The 24,164-nt window shown below is 45.7% G+C and overlaps 2 protein-coding genes across 2 annotated transcripts; one reads left to right on the forward strand and one right to left on the reverse strand.

The window, feature by feature from the left end:
* On the forward strand, positions 1-9,652 carry LOC146708581 (E3 ubiquitin-protein ligase TRIM39-like). The gene is made up of 2 exons (XM_085460569.1): positions 1-47; positions 6,762-9,652. The coding sequence occupies exon 2, from the start codon at positions 6,771-6,773 to the stop codon at positions 8,421-8,423; it is 1,653 nt and encodes a 550-aa protein (XP_085316695.1). The 5' UTR covers positions 1-47; positions 6,762-6,770; the 3' UTR covers positions 8,424-9,652.
* A 1,534-nt stretch (positions 9,653-11,186) lies between these two features.
* mtmr7b (myotubularin related protein 7b) lies at positions 11,187-23,739 on the reverse strand. The gene is made up of 14 exons (XM_085460567.1): positions 23,409-23,739; positions 22,563-22,688; positions 20,332-20,494; positions 20,059-20,216; positions 19,272-19,400; positions 18,643-18,777; positions 18,414-18,546; positions 18,088-18,197; positions 17,469-17,594; positions 17,338-17,387; positions 16,681-16,881; positions 15,868-16,002; positions 13,744-13,870; positions 11,187-12,991 (listed from the first exon to the last, which is right to left on the reverse strand). Exons 1-14 carry the CDS (start codon positions 23,430-23,432, stop codon positions 12,638-12,640), a joined length of 1,971 nt encoding a protein of 656 aa, XP_085316693.1. The 5' UTR covers positions 23,433-23,739; the 3' UTR covers positions 11,187-12,637.
* Positions 23,740-24,164: the final 425 nt, after the last annotated feature.

The raw sequence follows: 24,164 nt of genomic DNA on the forward strand, positions 1-24,164 counted from the left end.
AAACAGCAGAGCTGCAGTCTGGAGAACATCAACGAACTCAAATACAGGTGAGTGCAGCTGATCAGAGTTACTGTGTTCAACAGATTAGTTCAAGTTAAAAGTGCAAAATTGAAAAAGTCTGCTTTTCTTTCTAAAAACAGGAGTTGAAGAGACTCACAGACGACAGCCACGCTGTCTTACTTTAAAAATTAGCTGTAGCTGTCTAAGAAAGCGACACCACTAAACTTTATTGTTACAACAAGTTTTTTTTTTTTTAAATAAAGAAATTAATTAAGAAATAAAAAATGGCATTGGTGGTGGTTAAAACTGAGAATCATGACCTGAGATAACCATGTCGTGCTACATTCACAAGTGTTAAAATATGAAGGTTAGAAGATGAGCTTGGTATCAGATGTAGGCATGAAAGAGACTTTTGATGTGCTCTCGCATGTTACACCTGTCCCACATCCTAACACTTCCTGCTGTTTGCATGTCCAAGTCATCAGAGGCAAACACGCAGAGTTTTTGGTTTTATTCCCACTTAAAGCTGGTTACCGATACTGAGTTTAATGAACACCGGCAGCTTCCCAAAGTGAGAGCTCTACAGGCCTGCAGCCAGGAGTAAACCAAAGCGCTGCTGGTGTCAGAGGGAATGTTACAAGCTAAGCAAGTCCCTAAAGACAGAGTGAATGAATACTGTGAAGATAATTAGCAGGTGATTCAGCAGAGTGTGATTTGCAATTTGGCACCATCTGTAAAAACTAAAAATCCTTACGTATTAAATAGCAGAAATTAGGCTTTTTTTTGTTAGTCATTTTTGCAAAACAAAACAATTCAAACGCGGACAGCCACACTGTACACAACAGTAGACTGGTGTGTAATGCATCTGTGCATAAACAAGAAAATAAAGAAAGTAGAGATTTAACTGGAAACTGTTCTTGAAGCACACTGGGAGGTGGAAGTTTGTGGGAAATGTGGTTTTATCACAGTGGATTTTTGGAAGTAAGACAGGATTCATGTTAATGTTTCTCAAACCTGAAACGTGTTTTGGTCTTCTTTGACATGATGAAACTTGCAGTTTTGTAACCTGTGCTTTTGGCAGAGACATTGTTTTTTCTACATGCATTCGGACGAGTGAGGGAATCGTACTTTGTGTTTACATCTTTTCACAGAATCAGTTTTCCTGCTTTTTTGCAGTTTTAGCTGTTTGTAAATGGTTTTGTGAGCTTTTAGCTGAGGTCTGGTGGCCAGGCTTTACAATACAATACAACTTTATTTATATAGCACATTTAAAAACCAACGGTATACCAAAGTGCTTCACAATAAAACAGCAGATTAAAACATTAAAATTTAAGACCATTAACAAAGTACTGAATATGCTAACAGGTCAATGGCACTGATTACACAAGAATAAAAGTAAATATCAAATCAAACTTGCTAAAAACACACAGGTTTTAAGTAGACAAAGATATATAGAAAGATTGGAATTGAGTACAAAATACAGGCGTTAACTAACTGGGAAAGCAAGGTTAAATAAGTGAGTTTTTAAATGTGATTTAAATAACTGGATGGAGTCAGACGCGCAAATAGCAATGGGAAAGTTGTTCCACAGGTTAGGTGCAACCAGGGCAAATGCACGGTCACCTCTGGTCTTAAGCCGAGATCTACGCTGAACCAAGAGTAATTGGTCAGATGATCTGAGGGCTCTCCCAGGGGTGTATGGTCTAAGAAGTACGACAAGATAGCTAGGTGCTGTATCGTCTATAATTTTGAAGGTAAGCAGCAATATTTTAAATTCGATGCGGTATTTGATGAGGAGCCAGTGCAAATCAGCAAGGACAGGGGTGATAGAGGCAAACCTTCTGGTTCCAGTCAAAAGGCGTGCTGCGGCATTTTGGACAAGCTGTAATCTATGAAGAAGAGCAGCATGGAGACCAAAGTAAAGGGAATTACAGTAATCTAATCTAGAGGTCGCAAAGGCATGAATAAGCTTTTCAAGATCCTTATGTGGTATGTAATGCTTGGCCGTAGAGCTGGGCGATATGAGATTTTTTCATATCACGATATGTTTTTTTCATTTCAGGCGATAACGATATCTATCACGATATAAGCCAAATAACTATATTTGTAAGATTTAAATGTGCCGTTGCTCACAAGTAAAATGTGAAATAATCAGCAGCTTGTTTTTATTTAAATATTTATTTCCCATAATAAGTTCAACAGGGTAGATGTACTTAAGGAACATGAGACTTTTTCAGATAAATAAAGGCAAATATTGCAAACTACACAAAAGGCAGCCGCTAAAGCGTTTAAGTTTCAAAATAGAACAAATGAAACAGACTAAATTGTCAATTCCACTTAGAAACAAAATATTAATTCTAAAAATAAATCTTAGTTTGTTTTACAGAAGAACAGACAAAACTGACTAACTTTTGTCAATATCAAATAAACTGAGAACTAAAAGGAAATTCTCAATCTCTCCTTGTTGTATAGCTGAGCTTTTCAAACAGTTTTAACAGTTACTTTAGTCTGACAAAAGCCGAATGACGAATTAGCACTTCCAGTCAGAGACTGAGGCTACGTCCACACGTACACGGGTGTTTTTGAAAACGGAGATTTTCCGTTTTCGTTTTAAAAAAAAATCCCGTCCACACGTAAAGGCAGAAATGAAGGAAAACGCTGCTATGAACATGCCAAAGCAGCAGGTGGTGCTAGATTCCTAACCGTGCAGAAATGTTGGCCAATCAGAAGTCTAGAAGCCTTGGTGAGAAAAAGTAAACAAAGCTGGGGCATAGAAGCAGAACCGAGTCGTATGTGTGGAGGGACAGTAACTGTGTGTATATGTAAGCATTTAAACACTGCAGAGAGTAGAATTAACAGTATTGTAGAAATTCATTTCACCGAAACAATAACGTGGCGCACAGTGTGACGTCAAAAAATGCGCACACCTTTGATGCTGCGTTTTCTCCGTTTTACTAGTCCACACGTAAATGCAAAAACGGAGTTTTCAAAAATCTTTGTTTTCAGTGACCAAAAACGCCGTTTACGTGTGGACGAAAGGTGCAAACGCATAGAAAGATCTGCGTTTTCAAGAATGCCCGGGTACGTGTGGATGTAGCGCATGCACCAGTTTATTGTATTTCCAGACTTGCTTTCGGCACAATTTACAGTGCGCGCTACTCTGTTTTTTGTCAGACTTGAAATAGCCGAAATACCTTCACACTACGGAACTTCTATGGCTCTTCCGTTCGACAATCTCTCCGGCGTTGGAACCATCATCTGTTTTCTTTTCGGTCACGCTCGGTTGATTTTTCTAGTCGGCACACTCATTTCCTCCATTACCCGGGCGGCTGGCTGCTTCCCAAACAAATACACATGTGCAGCTTGGCACTTGTGCTGTACGTAACAAGTCACGTGATGTGACGCTGCGGCTGTGATTGGTTCTGCTCTGCGCTACTTAATTTGGATTGGCTGTTCTTTTTTTTCTTTTTTTCTTTTTTTTTTAAGAGGACAAGAGCGGCGAGGTCTATCGCGATAGTTTAATTTTTCTATCGAGAAAAAGTTATATCGCGATACATATCGTTATCGTTCTATCGCTCAGCTCTACTTGGCCGTCGAAATAAGACGCAGTTGGTAGAAGCTAGATTTGACTACAGAGGACACTTGTTTGTCAGATTTGAAGGAGCTGTCCAGCAGCACACCTAGGTTACTAACAGTGTCAGAGAGAAAAGTGGCGAGGGATCCAAAGGTATCAACTAGCTGGCCCTGGGGGAAATAACTGTCAAACACCACAATTTCGGTTTCATTTAAGATTAGAGAGTTGCCCAAAAGCCATTCTTTGGCTTCTCTCATGCACTCTATGAAGCAGTGCAGGTACAGAGCAACATCATCAGTTAGCTGAAAGTAAATTTGTATATCATCAGCATAGCAATGAAATGACATGTTGTATTTTTCAAAGATTAAGTTTAGAGGTAGCATATAGAGAGAGAATAACATTGGGCCCAACACAGAGCCTTGAGGCACGCCACAGCAGAAGGATGCAACAGAGGAAGAATAGGTACCCAGAGTGAGAGAGGAGGACCTGCTCGAAAGATATGATTTAAACCAGTTAAGGGCGTCACCTCTAATGCCAACTGTATGTTCTAACCTCGTTAGTAGAATATTATGGTCCACCATACTAAAGGCTGAGGACAAGTCCAGTAAGCCTAAGACTGCAGAACGACCTGAATCGGCAATTAGGAGAAGATCATTAAGGACTATCAGCAGAGCTGTTTCAGTGCTATGACGTGGTTTAAAGCCAGACTGGAATTTATCATTGATGTTGTTCGCATCCAGTTGGGCCTGGAGTTGCGAGAGAATTATCTTCTCCAAGATTTTGGACAGGAACAGGAGTTTGTGAACTACAGGCCGATCTCCAAAGTCATTATGATCGAGGTTCCTTCTTTGAGAACAGGCTGCACTACAGCGTGTTTAAAGGCTGATGAAACATGGCCGGAAAGCAATGAAGAATTTGTGAGAGTTAAAATACTGGGCCCAATTCCATCAAAACCATCCCTGATAATGCGTGATGGGAGAATATCATGTACAGAATTTGTATTTTTCAGTTGTTCAACTATTTGCTTAAGGGCGGGGAGTGACACCGGCTCAAACTGATGAAAAGTTGATGAACATCCAGGGGTGAAAGCAGGGCTCACAACTAAAGGGTGTGAAGACTTGAGAGATAAAAGTTTCTGTGAAGTAATAACAAAATTGTTCGCAGAGAGCTGGAGAGGACACCGTCGGCATTTCATGACAGGGATTGACCACTGGATTAAAGATTTTAAACAGCGTTCGAGGATTATAGCCATTAGTCTCAATAATTTCAGAAAAGAAAGCCGCTTTAGCCATTTTAACAGCATTTTGAAACTTCAGGCGGCTGGTACCTAAGATATCAAAGGATACCTGGAGCTTAGTCCAAGGGGCTTAGCCGGGCTCCACCCAAAGACACTACGTGGGTCTATCTTCCTGTGTACCCACCCACAGGAGGGGCCATAAGGGTTTGGTGCTCTGTGGATCAGGCAGCAGTCAGAGGTGGAAGTCTTGGTGCTCCAATCCCTGGCTTCAAAAACTGTTTGTAGCCCTTGGAGTGACCCTTTTTGGTGGGGTAGGAGCCAGAGCTGGTGCATAAGGTCAAGAAATGCCAACTAGATTTAGCATGGCTCGCCTGAATGCATAGCTCAGACTGTACGTTGGGGTTATTCCCAGTGAACGAGAGGGTTGCTTCCCTTTGCCTGCCTGACTGTTGTTTGTGCCCATGCACCAAATAACAGTTCAGAGTACCCAGGCTTCTTGGAATCACTGGCTGGGAGCTGGAGAGTGCTCCACCCAGGGACTGTTCTGCTGGGGGTCTTCAGTGCTCACGTTGGACCTGAGTGGTGTTTTGTGATTGGACTTTTGTTGGCGAGTGTCGTGGCAGTTGTCCCAGAACACAGGAGATGAAGGAAGCCGTCACCTTAAAGGAGTCTTATGAGGCTTGGTCAGCCTGTGGGATTCCAGAAGCACCTGACAGGTACCAGCAGAACCAGCAACGTGCAACAGTAATAGTGGCTTATACAAAAACTCAGGTGTGGGAGGTGCTCAGGGAGACCGCGGAACAAGACTTTAGGTTGGCCTTAAAGTTATTTAAGAGACACACTATTTACAGTGGTGACAGGACGCTGCTGACCTCAACCAAAGACATGGCCAAGCAGTGGAAGGAACACTTTGAGGACCTCCTCAATCCCACATTCACATCTGCTATGCAAACAGAGTCTGGGCATACGGTCTGTGACTCGCCTATCACTGAGGGTGAGGTCACCAATGTAGTTAAACCACTGCTCAGTGGCAGGGCCCCTGGAATGAATGAAATGGGCGCTGAATTCCTGAAAGCTGTGAAGGTTGAAGGGCTGTCCTGGCTGACATGTCTCTGCAACATTGCATGGAGGTCTGGTTCTGTTGGCTTATTGGCATATTGTGACCAAGTATCTCAGGGTCTTGTGCTCGAGTAAGGGGAACATGAGTTTTACAGATGGATTGGAGCGGCGTCTGCAGTGATGCAGATGCTGTACAGATCTTAGTGATAGAAAAAGAGCTGAGCATCAAAGCAAAGCTTTCAATTTAGTGGTCTATCTACTTTCCTACCCTCACCTACATTTTACACAGCTTCCCAACGACGTTTGGACTTGAGGCTGAAATAATCCATCAGTCACACGATGAATAATCAGAGAGTAGAAGCTAGGCCTATGTTTGAAGCCACTGAGGTGTTTGATGGCGGGGTGACGTGGTTCCACTGAATGAAACTTGAGATGGTCCAATAACTCCGTACCTATCCTGTCTGTTTAATACCTGTATCGCTTTCCATCGGTTGCGTTTGCTGCTCATCAGTTCTCTCAGTATCCAGCATCATTTAATATAAATCACAACAGTACAGCAGTCACAAACCATTTCCTTCTTCCAATCAATGACACCCGACGCTAATTACATGTCTACCTTAAAAAGATACAATACTGTAAAACAAACAGTGACCCCTAGTGGCTCACAGAAGGTAACAACACAGAAAACGGCTCCTACAAAAAAAACTTATAGAGAAATAAATTTGTTGAAACCACACAAGATGAACGTTGTCACTTCCTCTTTCTTTCCATTCTTTATCTTTGATTTCTAGTGTTAGAGGCTGAATGTTAATTGTATTTTCTCTTTGATATTTCTAAACCATTTACAGATATGTTTAATTAAAGTGTACATTTTTATACTTCTGTTCTCAGGGTGCAGACATGTCTGCTGCCACCAATCTGCAGTATGAAGATCGCTTTCTGTGCTCCATCTGTCTGGATGTGTTCACTGATCCGGTCACCACATCATGTGGACACAACTTCTGCAAAAAGTGCATCACTCAATATTGGGATGTTCATGAGAGGTGTCAGTGTCCCCTGTGTAAGGAGACTTTCAAGAGTAGACCTCAGCTGAAGATCAACACCTTCATCTCTGAGACGGTTGCTCAGTTCAGACATGAAGCTCAGCAGAAAGCCAGCAGCAGCAGCTCAGAGCAACAAGCTGCCAAACCAGGAGAAGTTCCCTGTGACGTCTGCACTGGAACCAGACTGAAGGCCCTGAAGTCCTGCCTGGTGTGTCTGACCTCCTACTGTCAGACTCACCTGGAGCCTCATCTGACAGCTACAAGTCTGAAAAGACATCAGCTGATTGAGCCTGTGGAGAACCTGGAAAGCAGGATGTGTAGGAAGCACGATAAACATCTGGAGCTGTTCTGTAAGACCGACCAGACATGTGTCTGCATGCTCTGCTCTGTTTTAGATCACAAGGCTCATGAGTTTGTTCCTCTGAGAGAAGAATACGAAGGAAAGAAGGCAGAGCTGGAGAAGACAGAGGCTGAGATTCAGCAGATGATCCAGAAGAGACGACTGAAGATTCAGGAGATCAAAGAGTCGGTGAAGATGAGGAAAGATGTTGCAGACAGACAGAAAGCAGAAGGTGTTCAGGTCCTCACGGCTCTGATGGAGTCTGTTGAGAGACGCCTGAAGGAGCTCATAAAGGAGATCGAAGACAAACAGGAAACTACAGAGAAACAGGCTGAAGGACTCATCAAAGATCTGGAACAGGAAATCTCTGAGCTGATGGAGAGAAGCTCTGAGGTGGAGCAGCTCTCACGCTCTGAAGACCACCTCCACCTCCTCCAAAGCTTCTCCTCCCTGAAAGCTGCTCTATGCACCAAGGACTGGACAGAGGTCAGAGTCCGTCCACCATCATATGAGGGGACCGTGGGGAGAGCTGTGGAGACACTCAGGAAAGACATGAAGAAGCTGTTTGAGGCTGCAGAGCTGAAGAGGGTCCAGCAGGATGCAGTGGACGTGACTCTGGATCCTGATACAGCAAATCCTTATCTCATCCTGTCTGACGATGGAAAACAAGTGAATCATGGTGATGTGAGGAGGAAACTTCCGGACAACCCAGAGAGATTTTCTTACTGTGTTTGTGTTTTAGCAGAGCAGAGTTTCTCTTCAGGCAGATTTTACTTTGAGGTTCAGGTTAAAGGAAAGACTAAATGGACTTTAGGAGTGTCCACAGAGTCGATCAACAGGAAGGGAAAAATCAGACTGAGACCTCAGAACGGTCTCTGGACTGTTTGTCTGAGAAATGGAAGTGAGTACAAAGCTTGTGCCGCCCCTCCGGTCCGTCTCTGTCTCCGGTCTGGTCCTCAGAAGGTGGGGGTGTTTGTGGACTATGAGGAGGGTCTGGTCTCCTTCTATGACGTAGATGCTGCAGCTCTGATCTACTCGTTCACTGGCTGCTCCTTCACAGAGAAGCTCCACCCGTACTTGAATCCGTGTAATGATGATGATGGTAAGAACGCTGCACCTCTGCTGATCACTGCTGTCGATCTCATTCTGTGTGAAGACCGTCTGGATTAAGAACATTCACTGATAACACTCGATGAGTTTGGTGTTCGTGTCACACAGTGGAAAATTGTTTTTATATTTTGTTTTGGATCAGGCTGTTTATTGGTACATAGTGTTGATTTTATTTGCATGGTTTTATCCTCATATTTATATTGTGTATTTTAGTTTTGTTGCACAATATTCTTTTAATCCACTGTGGACTAAGCAGACCTGTAGGCACCTGTGAGGCGGGGCGTTCCCCGAGCCGGCCTATCAGCCGCCAAACTGACCTGCTAAAGGGGATAGTGAGAGAGCGATGCACGAAAGGTGAGCAGGAGAAAAAAGAAACGTGTTCAAGCCAGCATATGTGTCGAAGGACCTGCTGCCTGACTGTGGGGTGCCACGAGTCGTTCGGCAACGGACTGGCCAGCGGAACACGGCGATCCAGTCCCAACGGCAGGAACAGCGACAGTGGGTGGCGATGCCCGCAATCCACAGCAGGGCAGGGGTGTCCCTCTGCCTGCATCTGGCGGTGCTACGAGGGAGGCCGTGTTCAGGTGTGGAGTGGGGCGGGACTGTGCAGTGACGCGCTGTCAGGAGAAGACAGGTCTGCGACAGGAGCCCCCTCCTTGTTCTTCTGGCCGGTGTGGTTTCCATCCCGGAAGAGAAATTCCTCTCCTGTTTCAGATAAGGACCATTTGCCCGCGTGTGGCTGGACTGTGGGATTATGGCACTGTGGGGGGGAAACATTTGTGTAGCTTTTGTTTTGATAGTATATAGTTATTTCTGCCGGCAGGGTTTTTAGCGTGTTGGAAACTCTTTATTGTATAGGGGGATTTTAAACTGTATTTGTGATTCTGGTTGTGTCTGCGTTCCCATGGAAATAAAGGGTGTGTTTAAGGCCCTGAGCGCCGACCCACTCACTCCCCTTCTTCTTGTATGTGAACGGACTTTGAGGTGAAGATTTATATCCAGCACTTTCAGCGGCTACATTCATATCATTGATCTCACACGTACAGTACATTGTTTAAAAATGGAAATAATCTGTAAAATTCTGTAAAAATAAAACAAAACAAACAAATAATCTGACAGAAAAATATCGTACAGCAGTGGAACTTAACAGTTTGTAATTTTGGTAATTAAAATATGGAGAAGTTTTTTTTAATGGTACAGAAAATATATTTGTAGCTTTAAATTTACATGAAATCTTTCAAATAAAAAGTATTTACATGTGTAAAGACGACACATTTACCCTCAGTGTGGTTCAACACTGTAATACAGTAATCAGGTGTATTAGTCTGTTTTTATAGTAAAGAATCTCATAGCTTTATTAGAGTCTGAATTTATTAAAATGTTATACTACCCATAAAAAATGTCAGCATGTTGTTTTTTTATTATTTTAAATGGGAAATGTCATCCATCCATTCGCTTCCGCTTCTCCTTTTCAGGGTCACGGGGGGCGCTGGAGCCTATCCCAGCTGTCACAGGGCGAGAGGCGGGTACACCCTGGACAGGTCGCCAGTCTGTCGCAGGGTCAACACACAAGGACAGACAACCATTCACACTCACATTCACACCTAGTGGCAATTTGGATTATCCAATTAACCTATCCCCACCAGCTGCATGTCTTTGGACGGTGGGAGGAAGCCGGAGTACCGGAGAGAACCCACGCAAACACGGGGAGAACATGCAAACTCCACACAGAAAGACCCCGGCTGATGGTGGAATTGAACTCAGGACCTTCTTGCTGTGCGGCAACAGTGCTAACCACCGTGCCACCGTGGGAAATGTGTTTAAATAAAAACTTTTGTATATTTTATAGTCTGTTTAAAACCTTAATCGATCTACTGTTTTAAAAACATCTGAAGAGACAGATGAGAGACCCCACCCGCACCTACGGTCACGCGCTGTGGGATCGGTCACTACCCACAGCGCGTGATCGTAGGTGAGGGTAGGGACGTAGATCGACCTCCAAATCGAGAGCTTCGCTTTTACACTCAGCTCTCTTCACCACGACGGACCGGTGCAGCGTCCGCATCGCTGCAGCAGCAGCACCAGTCCGTCTGTCGATCTCCCGCCCCCCTCTCCCGTCACTCGTGAACAAGACCGAGATATTTAAACTCCTCCACTTGGACCAGGAACTCGTCCCCACCCGGAGTGGGCACTCCACCCTTTCCCAGCTGAGGGCATCCTTAAAATGTTTATGGTGCAAACTCAGCTTTTGGAATATCCAAGAAGAAAGCATGTGTACTAAACCAACTACTGAGTGCAAGAAGAGCTAAAAGCTCACTGACATCACCTCAGTCGTAGCTTTGCTAGCAAGCACACGGTCCTGTCATCATGAGAGGAAGACTCAGTTTAATATGTAGCTGGTGACGCGACGTGGCTGCTCAGAGCGTCAGTGTCTGCAGACAGAGTGATCTAATGGTACAAAGCTTGGGTTTGGTTTACTCACCCTGCAGATGCATTGTGTGGTGCTGTTTCTCCAGAGTTTTGCTTGTTGTTGGTTATTTAAAGTCTCCACCTTCTCTGGATTCGGAGTTTCCTCCTCTTCCTCAGCCCTAGCTACATGTGCAAGTACTGTGACTGTAACTTTACTGACGTCTGCAGCACGAACACATTATGGAGAAAGAGAGGGAACAAGGATGTGTGCAGGCCGTAAATGGTATAAAAGCTGCTTCAAGCTTTAAATAAATTCCACTAAAGATCCAAACCTGCTGTGGGACGGACACAGATACGCTGTGAAGGAGCCGTAACTCAAACGGCTGCTCAGCCTCCACAGAGGAAGAAGGTGAGGACGCGAGTTTTTCTCTTTAATATGGATTTACTGAGATCGTTTACATCAGTGGATACAGGAAACACACAGCGACGTACAGACACACCACAGGCTACAGTGTACCAGTTAAAAAGGAGACGAGCTCCTTAGAGCCAATCACAGATGTCACGCCTCTCCTTTCAAAGTTCGTCTTCAGTGCATCAGTTAAAGTCAAACTTCTCCAACCATAAACCAGCAGTGGACGGAGGAGGTGTTGGTCAGAGTCCCAGTTATGAGCAGGAGGAGGAAGTGGAGCCAGTTTATCACCAGCTCCCAGTAACAGAGATCCAGCTCACACACACACACACACACACACACACACCTCCAAACCTGCTGCTCGTCCAACGTGGGAATGTACAGAGTTACAGATGATTAAAGTTTAGAGGAACACTGCTCTGAGCTCATCATTTCCACTTTGTCATCTGAAGGACCGACAGCATCAGCTCCTCACACGGCAAAATCTAAATAAAGTTTAATAAAATCAAATAAAGCACAAAAAAGTCTAAAATCAAAAATAAACACTGACCTGTTTGTTCTTCAGTCCCTTTAAACCTTTGAAATAAACGTGTCGTTAAGAAGGCGATGAGAAAGTGAACGATCGGTGTGTGTGTGTGTGTGTGTGTGTGTCTATATATATGTGTGTGTGTGTGTGTGTGTGTCAATATGTGTGTGTGTGTGTGTGTGTGTGTGTGTGTGTGTGTGTGTGTGTGTTGGAGCATTTCAGTCAGAGTGTGTTTGTGGGGTTTCTGTGTTATTGTGACAGTTTAAACTACGTTTGTCTCCAATAAAAAATCTCCCCGGTGTTCCCAAAGTAACTGTGGTAGAAGCCCCGCCCACCAGGGGCTTAAAGGGGGCGGGCCATTTTGAACTGAATCAAAGCTGCTCTAGCAGCACTTCAGTGTTCAGACTGAGCAGACGGCTGATCCAGGATCAGACTGAAGCCCTCTGAGGAAACGGCCGCCTGTCGTCCACACAAATACGACCCCACAGGCGTGATTGCTGTGACGAGCTAACGAGCTAACGAGGGCCACGCTGAACACGTACAGCAGGTCAGCTTCATGATCTACAGTGAAACCTTTATGCCTGTTATGCCGCGCTGCAGGATGAGGAAGACTGGGTGGAAACAAGTTTTCAGACTCTTCAGTGGAGAGAAAAAGAGACAATAACTCGTGTTTGTTCTGATCGCTTTAAACTCGTGTGCATCTGACTTCCTGTCACTGTGCAATCGTGCGTTTCAGTACAAATGTCAGTAACCTAAAAACATTTAAATTGAAGCAGCCTGTCTGTTCTGTGAACCAAAAACGTTAAACCGTGTTTTCACCTCCGTCTCAAACGCCGCCGAGGTTTCTCCCTTTAACCTGGAAACGTCACCTCGCCGTCCTGTGAATAAATATTAATAAAAGCCAGCGGAGTCCCTTTGATCCGGTCCGTGTCACTCCAAGTCCGGGTCCTTGCCGACATCACCGCCGCTGGATGAGCGGCTGCTGAGGTCAGCCACGCCCGACTCCAGGTCGCTGCAGGTGGAGAGGTCATCGGGGTCGTGACTCTTGAGCTGGGTATGTGGCCCTAAGGGCAGGGAGAGTGCGGGCTCCTTGGTGTGAGTCTTCTGATTGGCTGGTGCAGAGGAAAGTGTGTGACTGCTGTCCTGTGCGAGGCTGGCGATTGGCTCTCTGTATAAGGTGGGCGGGTCCGGCCCGCTGTGCCTCTGCGGCAGGCAGCTAGTCCTCCTCCGGGGAACCTCGATCTTCTCCCAGGTGATCGGCTTCCCCGTCAGCTCTGCGATCCGCTGCACAGAGACAAGAAGCTTACAATCAGCTGACAGGACTCGTAACTGGAAAAACTTTATTAACACTCAGAGAGTTACAGGTTAGAACGAGGCTGCAGCCCAGCTGCAGTTCCCCTCACGTCCACTAGAGGCTCCAGCAGTGACTCAGTCCCATAGACTCTTATGTTAAAACTTTACAGAAGAAACAAAGGTGTTTTTAACATGACGTAGCTGCTAGCTGTCTGACTTCACCTCAGCTAACCCTGAACTTGACCTCTGCACCGTGTTTGTGCTGTTGCAGCTTTTTAAAGACATCGCCTGACCAATAATGTGTCGGCTGTAAGGTTACTGGACTAACAGACTGTCCAATGAGATGTTACTGAGCGCTAACATCAGGTATGTGTGACACAGTCTATGGTGGCCAAATACAGTAACCTTTACGCAACCCAGCAGGGCGGCTAATGCTAACATGCTAATGTCCAATTCTGAGATGTAGAGCCAGTTTCCTTCTTTTATATACAGTCTTTGCTTCCAACATAAGACATTTAAAAAAAATTAATCTAGAAACTTCTGCAGATTTTTTAAAATTGGTTTAATAGCTGCTGAATGATTTTTAATTTTTGGGGTAAAAAGTTTTAAAAAGTAGACGGTCGCAGTTTAAGCAACGAAGCTGAAGTGAACGATCTGTGCTGGTGTCATAACAGGCGTGTCGTGTGTTGTATGCCTTGTCTGGAGCCCGGGTGGTGGTGGTGGGCGGTTCCTCCTGGCGGTACCTCCTGGTGATTGGTCAGCTCCTCTTCCAGCTGCTGGGACTCCTCCCTCACGGCAGACAGGAAGTCGGCAGGTGACTGGCGGGGAGGCGTCGATTTCTCAGCGTGGTTATAGAGACCCTTCCACATCCTGGAGGAGAATAAATGTGAAATATAAAAGCAGAGAAACTCTCCGCCTGTTTCAGGGACTCAGGCAAACACAACAAATGCACAAAACCAGCAGCTCAGTGCAGCTTCCTTTAACCCTTTAAAGCCGGAAGTGACGTCATTTTCGCGGAAAATGTAGTTTTTTTTTTTACCTTCGGGGCCTTATGAGCCTATACTGGTGTTTTTGAAAGTCATGTTTGACTTTTTGCTTTTCTGAATAGTTTCTGGGATGCTTAGGACTCAAGTTGCACTGCTGGAAACAGTTTATTTTGATGCATATGCTGTTTTTTTTTGCAAATTTGCATTATAATATTTATTTCCGTTTTTCCAGCAGTGTATAAAAATTGGTGCATCTCAAAAATAAAACTATGAAGACACTCAAAATACATTTCCTGTTGTTAGAAACTATTTTGTGCAACTTTTTGGTATTTACAGTTTTGAGGGACAAACCTCTTAAATTTCTCTAACTAGAAATATATGCAAAAAACAACAACAACAACATTCAATTTTTTTGTAGTTTATCTAGTTATTATTCACTTAATGCATACATATGATCAATATTTGGACTATAACGGTTATATTGATGTATAGCAACTTGAAATGCTCCCACAAGTAAGAAAGAATATTAACACATTATTGGAGCAAAGCAGAAGTAACACACAAGAAACATGGAGGATATTAAACAGTAAAATCAAAAAGGGCTCAAAAAAATAAGAATTATCCAGATTATTTAAAAAAAGATAAAGATATTGTGCTTGATAAAACTAAAGACATTGCAAATGAATTTAATGATTTCTTTGTAAATGTTGGCTTTAATTTAGCAAAAGAAATTCCAGAGTCAAGAAATAAAAACAGAGATGTCAGTTCACCAATTACAGGCCAATATCTCTGCTCCCACAGTTCTCAAAATTTTAGAAAAGTTATTTGTTAATAGACTTGATAAATATATGGAGAAGCATCATCTCCTAAGTGATAACCAACATGGCTTTAGAGTGAAAAGGTCCACTTCGATGGCAGTGATGGAACTTGTTGAAGGGATATCTACTGCTATAGATAATAAGGAATATACTGTTGGTGTTTTTATAGACTTAAAAAAGGCGTTTGATACAATTGATCTATATTAATGAATAAACTAGAGAGATATGGCATAAGAGGGATGGCATACAAGTGGATGACAAGTTACCTGGATGACAGAAATCAATAATGTAAAATCTAAGCAGTTGAAGGTAACTTGTGGTGTTCCTCAGGGCTCTGTGCTGGGCCCCAAATTATTCATATTACATATAAATGACATATGTAATGTTTCCAAACTGTTAAAACGTGTATTGTTTGCTGATGACACCACTCTGTACTGCTCAGGTAAAAACCCAGAACAGCTTCTGACTGCAGCGGAAAAAGAGTTAAATATATTAAAAAACTGGTTTGATGTAAATAAGTTATCGTTACATATAAAGAAAACAAAAAGTATTATTTTGGCACTAGACAAATGAAAAATGTATCCAAAATCAGGGTTAATGGAATTGAAATTGAAAGAGTGCACGAGAATAAATTTCTTGGAGTGATGATTGATGATCAGCTGGAAGTCTCATACAAACCACTGATTTTCTCTACAAAACAAACATGACCTGAACAAGAAATTTGATTCGCCTTGTCTCGTGCTGTCTTGCTTTGTGGTAATCTTTATTCTGTATTCACTGAGATATTTGAATGCTGATCAATAAATCAAAACAAGTGTCCCTACAGCATGTAAGAATATAAGGATAATTCTGGCAGACTTGGTTCTATGGTAGGTCTTAAAGGGTGAACCTGCTGCTGCTTAAATTAATTAATTTAACAGGAATCGTCATGTTTCCAGCTAAGCTATCAGGATCCACAGAATCACTGCTGGGAATCGCAGCCGGCTGGACTGGACCAGGACTACACTTCCTGTTTTGTGAGGGAGAACGCAGTTGTGTTGGCGTTTTTGCTGCAGTGACTCACTTGAAGCAGTAGGGGGAGGTGTTGGGTCTCAGCACGCCCTGACTCTGGCTCTGCTCGGCCTTGTACAGAGGGTTGGTGTACTCGCCTCGGTCCTTCCACAGCTGAGGCCACACCGAGTGAGTGCGCTCATGAAGCCTGCAGACACACATCGCACAGCCTTTACCTCCGTGACACAGATACGAATAAAACTGGATTATAAGCGGCGTGCTCGCCGTCGCCTGTGGACACGAGCTGTTGTAGCGATGAAAACATCTGTGGTCTGTGACGAGGAGTGGCAGGTGATGAACGACGGACGGTTCCTCATTAAAAACATTCAAGGTTTCTGCACTTCCTGTTTCTTACTTCCTTAAATAAAAACGAGCAGCGGGCAGATATCCACGCAGACGGGACTGCGACGACATCAGACCATGAGCACATTCTGTCCAGTTTCAGAAACTCATCTCGTTTAAATAAAAGCTACGACGGCTGATTTCCTTTAACACAGGAGAGGGAGCTCCTCGAGGGCCGGCGTCCTGCAGCTCTCAGACGCGTCTTTCGTCCAACGCGGCTGATTTAAAGGTCTTGAGTTCTCCAGAGGCCCAGTAATGAACTAATCATGTGATGCAGGTGTGCTGACCCAGGGTGCGATCTAACACCTGCAGGACGCCGGCGCTCGAGGCCTGGAGTTCCCACAGGATCAGTCGCTGGTTTCTACTTTTTCCTCTTTGCATCCGTCACATAAACAGGACTGATTTCTTAAATCTATTCAGACCCTGAAAAGCCGACTCGCCTGCTCACAGTAAGAGCCCGTGAATCCGGGACGCTCGTGCTCACCTCATGTCCCGACGCTCCTTCTGGCTGTTTCCCAGGAAGGTCCCGTACTGACACGAGTACACGTGAGCGTGGATGGCGATGAGGAAGCGCTCGTTGAACTCAAAGGCACACGGGAACTGCTCTGACAGCTGCCACACGCACTCCAGGAACTGGTCGATGACGGGGGACACCTCTTTGGGATCTCTGTCCAGGTGAGCGTACCTGCGGGGCACAGAGCAATTTTCATGTGTTCAATCAGGTAAAGAGCAAATATGAACGAGTAATTAAACTGCTGATGCTCTCGTTGAACGTCAGCTGTACAGGTAAGCTTGACATCACTAACAGAAACTAATGAACCGTCATCACGTCTCATGTCTCACGTTTACTGGAGTCTGTGCTCACGTCTCTACAATCATGAGATTGAAACATTAGAACTGAGGTTCTGCTGCTTTGAAGTGAAAGTCGTTTGGATTGTTTGGACCAACCCTCGCCTTCAGCGTCTCTTTCAGTTTCAACCTCGGAGCTCGTTACAGAACTGGCACTGCCGCCCTCTTCTTCTTTCTCATGGTTTCCCACACCGTAGGACCAAAGTGTCTGAAACGTCTTTATCGTGGACTAAATGTGGACAGAAAGATGCAAGAGAAGCGTCCGAATGAGACCAGACTCAAAGTTACTGACCTGTGTGAGAACTTGTGGCCAAACGACACCCAGTCTCTCTGTATCAGCACCTAGAAGAAGAAGAGGAGGAGGTATGGATGTGAGACGTCAGAGGAAGAACAGGCGATGGTCAGCGCGGCCGTCTGCGTTACCATGAGGCCTCTGATGGTCCTGTAGTACGGGTCCAGCAGGATACTGGCCACAGAGCAGGCCTGGGCGGTCCTGTCCCAGCCGTCTGAGCAGTGAACCAGCACGCTGACGCCTTCGTCCGCCACCGCCTGGAGAGAGCGCAGAGAGCAGGAGTCTGACTTTAGTGCCTGATGGAGCTGCGACTGCTGAACCTGACCTGATGTAATGACCACGTTTTAAAAAAAACGACGGGTTACCGTGAGGCGAGCTGGCAACGGGTGTTTTTTTTAGTTTAGCAAATCCAATCAGAGCATGGAGGCTGCGCTCAGGTGTGCACAGCTCTACCTGTGGATGCATTTACATGCAGCGTAGTAAAGCCACGCTGGGCGACCTCCACCACAAACAGCAGCACAGCGCGTCCACTGTGACCATCCCCACCGCGAGGCCCCGACTTCGTATCATTAACAACGTTTAAGTTTCTCACGTCTGATAAATAAAGCCGTGACATCATCCATCGGTCTGATTACGAAGCATCAACTGACTGACTGAGGGGGGTCCCACCTGACTGAGACCCCACCCCCGAGCAACCGCTAGTTATTAAAGCATTAGCTCTGCTGAGCGTGTGCGAGTGCGTACACACACCCGGGCTACGAAGACGCCGGCATCCAGTATGGCTTTGATGTGTTTGAGCCAACCAGAGTTCTCCAGCCCCCACAGGAAGTCTGTCACGGACGGAGATCGCATTTCCCCCACTGAGAGAGAGAGAGAGAGAGAGCGAGAGAGAGCGAGAGAGAGAGCGAGAGAGAGGAAAAATATGCAGTCAGAGGAAGTCTGTATTTACTGATCGTTTGGGAAGCTGAACATTTCTTCCTCATTACTGTTTGTTTACCACACACACACACACACACACACACACACACACACACACACACACACACACACACACACACACACACACACACGGTTACCGTCGACGATCTTCTGCTGGCTGCTCCTCATCACGTGAATGTTTTCGATGCCGATGAACTGCAGCTTGATGTTGGTGTAGTGGTCCTCGTTCTCGTAGCCTTTACCTGCCGCTCGATTCGCCATCGCGTTCAGCTGCACGCACACACACTCCGTTAGTCACAACACCTCTTCGTGTGTGTGTGTGTGTGTGTGTGTGTGTGTGTGTGTGTGTGTGTGTGTGTGTGTTACCTTGGGCCTGGTATCCACCACGTAGATGTAGTCACTTCCAGGGTTGGACTTCATCAGCGCCTGCAGCATCATCTCGTCCTCCTGACAGCGCCCGCTGAAGCCCGACAGCGGCTGACTGCAGCGGCACACGGCGGCCTGCAGAGCGAAGAACACACTCAGAATCCCACCTTCGTGTGTGTGTGTGTGTGTGTGTGTGTGTGTGTGTGTGTGTCTATTTAGTGCCCGTTCTCACGAGCTTGAAGCATTTTTGCGACTCAGAACGTGGTTTTGGTGTCAGGGTGACAGTTGGTTCATGGTTAGTCAGGATATTGTGGCTTAGTTATACTGGTTTTAAGCTCAGGTGCACAGTGCAAGCGGCCGACTGGACCCTTGTTCTTCCTTCAATCTCACAGTGAGACTTATGTGCTCTTCCTTTGTTTGCATCATGCGTTCGGCTGTGTTAACCTTGGCCATCTCATCCACAGTCTTACATATGCCCATACACATGGAGGGAATACAGAGCTTTTAATCCCCGTTTGTTGTCAGGGTGACAGTTAGTTTATGGTGAGGTTTAAGGTAAGCAGCTAAAGCATAATGTCAATGAGATGTCCCCACGAGGATATAAATACAAACGTGTGTGTGTGTCTGACCAGTGTGTCCTGGTGGAAGTACGACAAAGCAGGAAATCGTCCTCGACTTCTGAACCTCGAGCTGCCCACGATGATGGCGGGCGTGGCCGACTTTGGAACAAACAGCTCTGAAGGGTATGTATCACACACCTGCAGGACACACACACACACACACACACACACACACACACACACACACACACACACACACACACACACACACTGTTTAAGCTCATATGGTGCATTTTAAACATCCTGTTACGATGACTCGGCCAAGCCGCTCAGCTGGTTCCAGCACAAACGCCGCAGACTGAGACAAACAGCTGCTTTGCTAAAACCGTCCCTCTGAGAATATTCACCGCTCCTTCCTGATGAAATATTCAGAGACCGTCAACACCACAGGTGACCTGGGAGCCTGACTGGACCCTGAGCTGGAGGGTGGTGCTGTGACGTAGCTGTTGATAAGCTGTGAGTGAGGCTTGTTTGAGCTAATCTACCAAACCTTATAAAAACTACTGACTGACTTAAAGAGAAACATTCACAGGTTTAGATCGCAGCAGAGACGAAGCTCTGCAAACACGTGAAACGAGGAAAACACCTTCATCAGTCTGAGCGCGCAGACAGCAACGCTTAAACGTGATGAACCGAGTCTGAATATGGTGAGTGCAGTCAGACTGAGGGGGACGGCCTCTGGAGGCGCCGAGCTCTCAGAGCCGTCGGCGTATAAGCAGCAGCTTCACGTCAAAGTGCAGAAATGTACTCGTTATCTCTCAAACAGTTAACATTGTGTCACATGATCATGACTGACCCTGTATTCACTGTTTGCTGCTGTGGCAACCCACAGGTTGTTAGGGACGCCCATCCTCTTGTAGTCGGCCGCGAGGTCGATGAAGTTCCACGACTCCTCCCTCTCCTCTTTGTTCACGTTGGGGTTAAAGGACAGACAGTACAGCTCGCTGTACTTCTCTGAGAGGAGACGAGGAATTAAAAATCTGTGTTTTACATGTGCGCACACGCACGCACGCACGCACGCACGCACGCACACACACACACACACACACACACGCGCGCGCACACACACCTGGCCGTGACAGTCTGGCCAATGAGGCGTGGACGTCCAAGCAGTCTCTCTCCTGTGGAATGAATATCTGGAAGATCTGGAAGTCCTTACAGCGAAGGATCAGCTGACCTCCTGAGGAGGTGGTGGGCGGCCTCTCCACGCTGCTCACCATGCTGTGCAATACCTGTAACACACACACACACACAGTTACTTCCTGTAGACCTGCGTCACCAAGCACAGCACATTACTGTAAAGCACACCCATCATGGAGATGAGCAGCCCGCCGTGGCCTTGTTAGCGTAGCCTCTCAGATTTCCTAACAGGAAGTGCCCGGCCCACAGGAAGTACAGCTGTGCTGTGTTCTTCTCCTCATTCCTTGTTTATACCTCACAGCGCTGGGATAGGACTGATCATTTTGGGCTGCTGGGGTCACAAACCTCATGAAACGTTGCTCCAGCTCTGCCTCTGATAGGCCGGTGCGCCTCTGTGGTGGTTGGAGGAGAAGCTGCGTTCACTGTCGGCCGTTTGTGTTTGTATTCATAGTTTCTTTGGGTTTTTTTGGACTATTTGGAGGGAAGAATTATGGGAATTCAACCAACATGAGATAAAAGACACGTGTGGAGGTTGAGACCAACACTGAACCATGACGTGAACTGGTTTGGGTCAGAGCCAATCAGACGCAGCATAGTTTTAATGAAGAACAAAATTAGGTGCTGTGCTGTGAAGGAGAGCTAATCTACACCTCGCTCTGACTCTGTCCTTTGTTTCTGCTAATCCAGCCAGCAGTCTGAGCCTGCTGAGTGAAATGTGACACGCCTGCATCTCTTCATCATCCACTCAGGTCCACGGGGACGAGGCGGACTCCTAAGAGGGGGGAGGGTGGCATCTTTTCTTCCCGTGTCTGGAAAACCACCCAGCCTGGAATTCTGTGAAAACACCGCACACCACTGATATCAGTGATCCCAGATGAAGCTGCGCCGCTCCTCATCACGATGAATGTGCAGCTAACAGCAGAGGAGACGAGGAGCTGCATAAACACAGATTATTATTTTTCTTTCACTGCTTCTGCTCAGACAGGATTCACCAAACTGGCAGGAAATATCTGCCTGCATGACAAATTCCTGCTTTTAAAACAGAAATATGAATCTGAATGAGAACTCTGTGCACAGCGTCTGAAAGCTGCTCCTTTAATCTGAGCATAAAAACCTTTAATTCTCGCTTCCACTCTGAGGATCCATATTTAACCTCCTTCTTTCAGGGCTTTGTGATTAATATGAAGCTCTCCAGCAGCTTTCACTGTCAGATAAATGTTTCTCTGTGGATCACATTTCTGTCGTGTGCATCTCTGCAGCCCGACACACGCAGCTGGATAAATCCAGGCTCTACAGATGGCGTCCAAATTTATTCTCAGACTCCACATTTCTGGTATACTGGCTGATGCTTCAGCCTCTGAAACCTGCCTGCAGGTTAACATCTCCACTTTTACAGCAGAACTAATCATGTTTACAGGCTGCTGCACAAACCTGTGTGGTCTTTGTGCTGTTGGAGCCTTTTTAATGCAATCATCTGAACAAGCAGCCAAGAAGTCTGAGTGAAACTCAGGGTTTTATTGGGACGTTACTGAGCACTGACAGCAGCTGTGTGTTCCCTGGTACGACTTTCTAACGTTCTTTTATCCAAATATGGCGTCTTCCATCTGTGACGCGGCCTCCTGCAGCTCTCACTGCGTCCCGGCTTCACCTCATACTAATCTTTTTTTTTTTCCTGTCCCGTTTGGTTCTTTAGCCGTCAGAATTGTTGTCTGAAGACCAACAAGAAGACCCGATGGATTTGCCGTATTGGTCCATTTGATCGACCTTTGTTGTTATTATTTATTTTATTTTATTTTCAGTTGTTACAGACGGGACAGACATGAGTGAGGGACAGGAAAGGGAGAAAGAAAGAGGAAGGAAAAGATGAACAGGAGGGGAGAGGGACAGTGAGAAAGGAAACTTAAAAAGAGAAAGAAGAGAAAACAAGCAAAACAACAGAGCAACATACTAAACACAACAGCATCATGTTAATCTAGCTGAGTGTAAACAGCAGTAAATGCTAAATATTGAATGTTGTTGTGTAGCAAGCAGGACCGACAGCGCACAATGTGCTGGGAAATAGCACCAACAGTGCCTCATACTAATCTGAGAGCTCCACAGGTAACAATGTGGCCGTGGCTGAAGGCGGGTACGATTATTATTCAAGCTGTTGCAGGTTACCCATGTCTCCTTGCGCGTCTCCGGGTTGTTCTCCACAAAGATGGCGTGCGTGGCAGAGAGGTACAGAGTCCCGACGCTGGCCTTTCTCTGGCCTGACGACCGGTCCAGCAGACGGACGTTTTCCACCTGAACAAAGTCAGAGACGCACACGTCAACCACGTCCACTGATCAAAGCATCCTCTGTGTCTGCATGACGCTCTGTGCAATCCAGAGATTTTCCTCCAGATCACCTGAGAGGTGAGCATGTGCTCAAGCTTTAAATGCATTATTATTCACAAAAAGGCCAAAAACTGAGAAAATGCACAGACTGTCTCCTTGAACTACAGGCTGAAGGCCCGTTTAAGCCGCGTGATCTCCACAGTGGGTCTAAAACTGTGACATCCGGTGCAGAGCAGGTAAATCTGGTTGTGTACGCAGAGAAAAGCCCTTTGCAGCTAGCTTTTATTAATAAGTATTATATAAATATTTCCGTAGTGTCAGGCAGACTGTGTGAGGACCGCTAACTCTCCCCAACCCTCCATAAACAGATGATGATGATGATGCGTTTTAAAGGAGAAAGGAGTCATATGAGGAGGAAGATGGAGGTCAGCAGCGCAGTGCTGACTCATGCATGTGCAGATGTGCTCGTGCTGATTATTAAGAATAATAATTAAGATGAAACTAACGGGCTGCGTGGGAGCACCCTTACAGCCACACGCGGCAGGTGTTTACGGCTAACGTCGGGGCTGTTTCCATTATCGGACACGCAGTGTTAGCCTCTCACGTTCTGCCGGTCGCGCGAGCCGCCTCCGGTGCTCTTCATCATCATTTATTTATTTTATTTTATTTATTTAAATATGATCTTACCTTCGGTGTCCGTATGTGCTCCATCACTGCCGGCTGACACAGCAGAGGTGGAGGAGGTGATGGAGACAGTGGCCCGACGTTTTCCTTTATCCTCGCCAGCGGTTAAATTCCCTGCTTCACGCCGACAGATGAGCCGTGTTCCCCGCTGCGGCTGCTCCAGAGCTGCCCCGGAGCGACTCCCATGACTTCCGTCCCTGCGTGTCCCGGTTCGGTTAGCCTAAACGACACAAAACCGAGTCCGTGTCACCGTAGACCGCCAGCACCCGAGCTCCCACCGCTTCTCCCGGCCGCTAACAGAGCCCCTTATAGCTGCTCCCGACACCACCATCACGTCAGCATTCACAACATCCGGTGATGCCTTTCAAAATAAAATGTCGACTAATACACGTTCCTTAACATTAGCAGCAGCGGCAGTCCATCTTTAATGAAAGGTGCTGTTTAAAAACTTTTATTCGTATAACTTTTACAACTTCTTAAAATATTATTTTTGAATTTATTGATTTATGGTGAGATCAAAAGGAAACCTGCGGTTTATTTTGAAAGGTAAAAAGTGTTTTTCTTTCTTATTTTGGTGAACTTGATTTACATGTCGTGCCAGGCTCGTGCGCGCTAAACCGCAAGGGCGCGTGCGCAAACCTCACCTTGTATTTTGTTTGTTTCTGATGTAATGATCGTGTTTTTGTGTTTCCTTTATATAAATGTTTAGTATTTACTGCTGTGTCATATATTCAGACACCCCTGTCCTCTTTTGTCTCT

Source organism: Copadichromis virginalis, linkage group LG6 (genome assembly GCF_057382275.1).
Source record: "Copadichromis virginalis isolate Kocher_CV1m ecotype Utaka linkage group LG6, C_Virginalis_male_GT1.1, whole genome shotgun sequence".
Lineage (NCBI taxonomy): Eukaryota > Metazoa > Chordata > Actinopteri > Cichliformes > Cichlidae > Copadichromis > Copadichromis virginalis.